The sequence below is a fragment of the Cavenderia fasciculata genome, assembly GCF_000203815.1.
Source record: "Cavenderia fasciculata unplaced genomic scaffold Scf_Dfasci-G-o-80e12.f1-5, whole genome shotgun sequence".
Classification (NCBI taxonomy): Eukaryota; Evosea; class Eumycetozoa; order Acytosteliales; family Cavenderiaceae; genus Cavenderia; species Cavenderia fasciculata.
The window spans coordinates 1,824,651-1,828,365 of NW_004457735.1; the positions used below are offsets into that span (position 1 = coordinate 1,824,651).

General features: G+C 35.6%; 2 protein-coding genes across 2 annotated transcripts in view; one reads left to right on the forward strand and one right to left on the reverse strand.

Moving 5' to 3' along the window:
* Nucleotides 1-833: 833 nt before the first annotated feature.
* DFA_05539 (uncharacterized protein) lies at nt 834-1,892 on the reverse strand (the record flags this gene model as incomplete). Its single annotated transcript, XM_004361201.1, has 3 exons — nt 834-954; nt 1,054-1,498; nt 1,826-1,892. 3 exons carry the CDS (start codon nt 1,890-1,892, stop codon nt 834-836), a joined length of 633 nt encoding a protein of 210 aa, XP_004361258.1.
* Nucleotides 1,893-2,119: 227 nt separating this feature from the next.
* The window catches only part of DFA_05540 (uncharacterized protein), a gene marked incomplete at both ends in the record, with an annotated part of 2,280 nt that continues 684 nt past the window's right edge, over nt 2,120-3,715 (forward strand). Inside the window, 4 exons of the mRNA XM_004361202.1 lie at nt 2,120-2,205; nt 2,412-2,518; nt 2,741-2,952; nt 3,032-3,425. Of these exons, the coding sequence (XP_004361259.1) occupies nt 2,120-2,205; nt 2,412-2,518; nt 2,741-2,952; nt 3,032-3,425 (799 nt within the window). The remainder of the gene's footprint in view (nt 2,206-2,411; nt 2,519-2,740; nt 2,953-3,031; nt 3,426-3,715) is intronic.

Below are 3,715 nucleotides of genomic sequence, written 5' to 3' on the forward strand. Positions count from 1 at the left end.
TTTAAAATAAAAAACCCATCATCAAGAAAGAAAACACATACAATCTTTATGAAAGAAGAAATTGACGACCAATCAACTTTGCCCTCACGCGGTAAACAAATGGCCTTGTTTGGAAACTTATGAATATACCTACCGAAACAAACCCGCACACTCCAAGCACGCCAAATGATCGATCAATTCCCCCAACACTCAAACTATACTTGTTTGGTTCCCCAACTTTGAGAATCCCATTTAAATATCTACAACATATCATCTAACAACTGTGTGTATGAAAAAATCTTTCTCTTTTCATTGCGGTTGTGGAAGAGGAGGATGAAAGAGATGTAGGCCTGGAGGAGATGAAGAGGAGGGAGGAAGGGGCCGAGTTATCATACAAATTTAAAACTATAATGGGTTGACATAGTTTTAAAATTAGTTGTGAATCATCACAGAGTGATTGTTGGTCTACGTCATGTCCTCTAAAGGCGTCATTCCCATTGTTGATTGACTGATTGATGATTGTTTAAAATATCTTGATGAATCTAATCGATCGATGGTTATTGTTGTTGGTGTCATGATGATGATGAATGAAAATTCTCCCTCCAAAATTAATTAATTCTCTTCATGACATGATAGTGCTGTGCTGTACTGTGTTCTCATATTTACTACTTGTATTGTACTGCGCGAGACCCATCCTAAAGTTAAATTCATTCATTCATTCGAGACAGACATCATCCATCAAATGACGATGATGATTGAGATTTAATTTAACTTGTTACCCTATACTACTTGTGTTGATGATCAATATTCACATCATCATCATCAACATCATCATCATCATGACTTTTATATCTCTAAGTATTGTATTGTAATTGTATTGTTCTTATTCTTATGACTCTGTGATGATCATGATGTTTGTTGGCGTTTGTGAATGCTCCATTTGCAAATTTGAACCCAAAATCTCTTAGTTGCTTACTAGTATGAAAAGGTGACACTGATGATAATATTCTTTTGAAGAAAGGAATTAGTATACATCAACAACTACTACTAGTTAATATCGTATATGCAACTTACTGTGTCGCTTTATAATAATTCTTTTTTCCATCTTTTGCTTCCTTGTGCATCTTTCTAATGATGTTGATACAACTAAAATCTCTTGGTGACATAAAAACTGTACCATCTTTGTTGATCTTTTCTCCTTTGGGGTCGAGAGTTGTCTTGATACCTCTTCCATGTTTAGACATGCTCAAACTTCTTAGAACCTCTGCTTGTAGTACTTCGTCGCCATTTGTATGTCTTCTCAACAGGAATGACGTTTTATTTCTAATGCGTTGCACTTGTCTTAATGGGAATGTTGGTTTAACACGGTCGCCAATTAATCGTTGGTAGACTGTTGGAGGTGTTGTTGTTGTTGTTGTTGTTGGAGGTGTTGTTGTTGTTGTTGTTGTTGCTGCTGCTGCTGCTGGTGATGCAGAGATTGTTGTTATTGGTACTAATGCTACTGATACTGATGCTGCTGCTGATGCAGTGATAGTTTACTCATGATTAATATGCTTAAAATAAAGATAAAAATATATCTATAATATTGATAATTCATTAAATAAAGATATTATCAATTTAATTAAATAATTAATTGTTTGTTTATTGATTCTACACTTTTTTTTTTTTTTTTTTTTTAAATTTTTTTTTCTCATGAGATAGTGCGATCTTTATGCGTGCCGTAGGTGACTGACCTGATACATTGCGAGGTTTGAACATTTGTTTCAAAACAACAACAGCAAATAGCCCCTCTCTCTCATTAATAAATGGATCCTATCAAAAAGAAGAAACAACAATAGAATCATACCCTGATTTGGTATCATACCCCCCCCTCTCCCTCCTCCTCTTCTCTTACATTTTAGATCTTGGTTCATATAATGAGCCTAATCCGCACCCCCATCCCCCTCCTTATCCGCCTCACTCATATAGTGAATCAACACGCCCATAATCTGACGGGTTACATCAAAGAATGATCGTGCTGTGGCTCACCTAGGCATCATATCCAACCATGACTACCACCCCCTATCCTCCTCCTTATCCCCCTCACTCATATATTAAATCATAAATGATCGTGCTGCTGTGGCTCACCTAGGCATCATGAATGCCCCCATTAAACGGTGGTGATGACACAGTTCGGGTATTAAGAAACCACCATACGATTATGATATCATTGGGACAACCCCATCTGTATATGTATCACCCCTCACTTTTTGTTGATAATCAACAAAGACAAGAAAACATTTGTTTAAAATAAAATATTATTCATCAAGCTCCAATGTTCTCTATTTAAAGTGTTCTTTTTTCTCATCACATCATTATTCATTTTATCTATCTTTTCTTCAATTCATTATCTTTCTGCTATATTGTATTACCTTTATATATTTTTTATATAGGAAGCTTCTAATTGAGGTTCACTATCGCACAGTGGTCATCATGAATGGCCCACTTCCATCCGCAACAGAGACAAGAACAACTCAATACCCTCTCGATCGTCTCATGGGTAAGAAGTGGAATAACGAACAAAACTTGTTTGTGACACATCTCGGCCAATATGCAAGATACTATCACTCTGTTAAGAGGTTAGTAGGCCAATTTTTTTTAATATTTGTATACGACTTTAATAACAGTAAGATATCATCAACCTTTTTTTTTTTTTGAACATGAATCATTCAGATAAGTTCATGAACTAATTGATCGATTTCATGTATTTTACCATTTTTAGTGTTTAGTTTGTCCCGACAAGAACTCGAAAAAGTAATACCAAAGTATTACGACATGAGTGTTCTTTCAAAGAACAAAATAAATGAATTATATGAAAAAATGGAAAATCGGTTGACTTTGCCGATTCGATGGGATTCTCTAATTGTGGAGGCCATCATCTCAAAGGTGATGGACATAGACACACGCAAAAGCAGTAATAGTCCAAGAGATTATGTATGTATAACAGTCTGTGACAGTTATGATGTGTAATAATAAATTAATTTTTATTTTATTCTTTGTTTACTCTTTACAGAATTCTGCACAAGATGTCCAAGCAAAAGAGAAAATCGTCAACAAAATGCTATCGAGAACATTTGCCAAACTCAAGGTAGACGAGATGGTTGCAAAATATCAAATCCTCCGATATGCACTCCTTGACCCAGATCTGAATCCAATTGGCTGTTGCCACTCTTATAAAACCGCCTTTGCCAACTCCATTTGCAATAGTTACTCGGCCGAGGTGGCCGAGACCTGCAAAAGGATGGTGGAGAGTGCTTTAGACCGTCAAGATGACCGAAACATATTCCACCACGAGTCCAAGTTGGTGTCGGATCTTCTGGAGGATATACTTGCCAAAATAGATGATGGTGATATCGGTGAAGGGTACCAAGCTCTCAAACTAATATTTTCATCTCAACCATTAAAAGGTATGTCATTGATATTAACACCATCACAGGTTTTTTTTAAATATCTTCTTGCGTCGGTTCATGTAACTCGATCTCTCATTTTGTTTATCTTTTTCTCATACACGTCAAAAGGGGCAGAAAAATTTAGAGAATGTATATTCAACTATTAAATAACATCGCACACTCAACACAACATTATCAATAGATAGAATACAGCGAGTATTGTTTATAGTTACACTTTTAGTGTAAGAACCCACACATCACTATCATTACTCCTCTTTTACACCATTTCTTTTTGATTATCTTTTGTT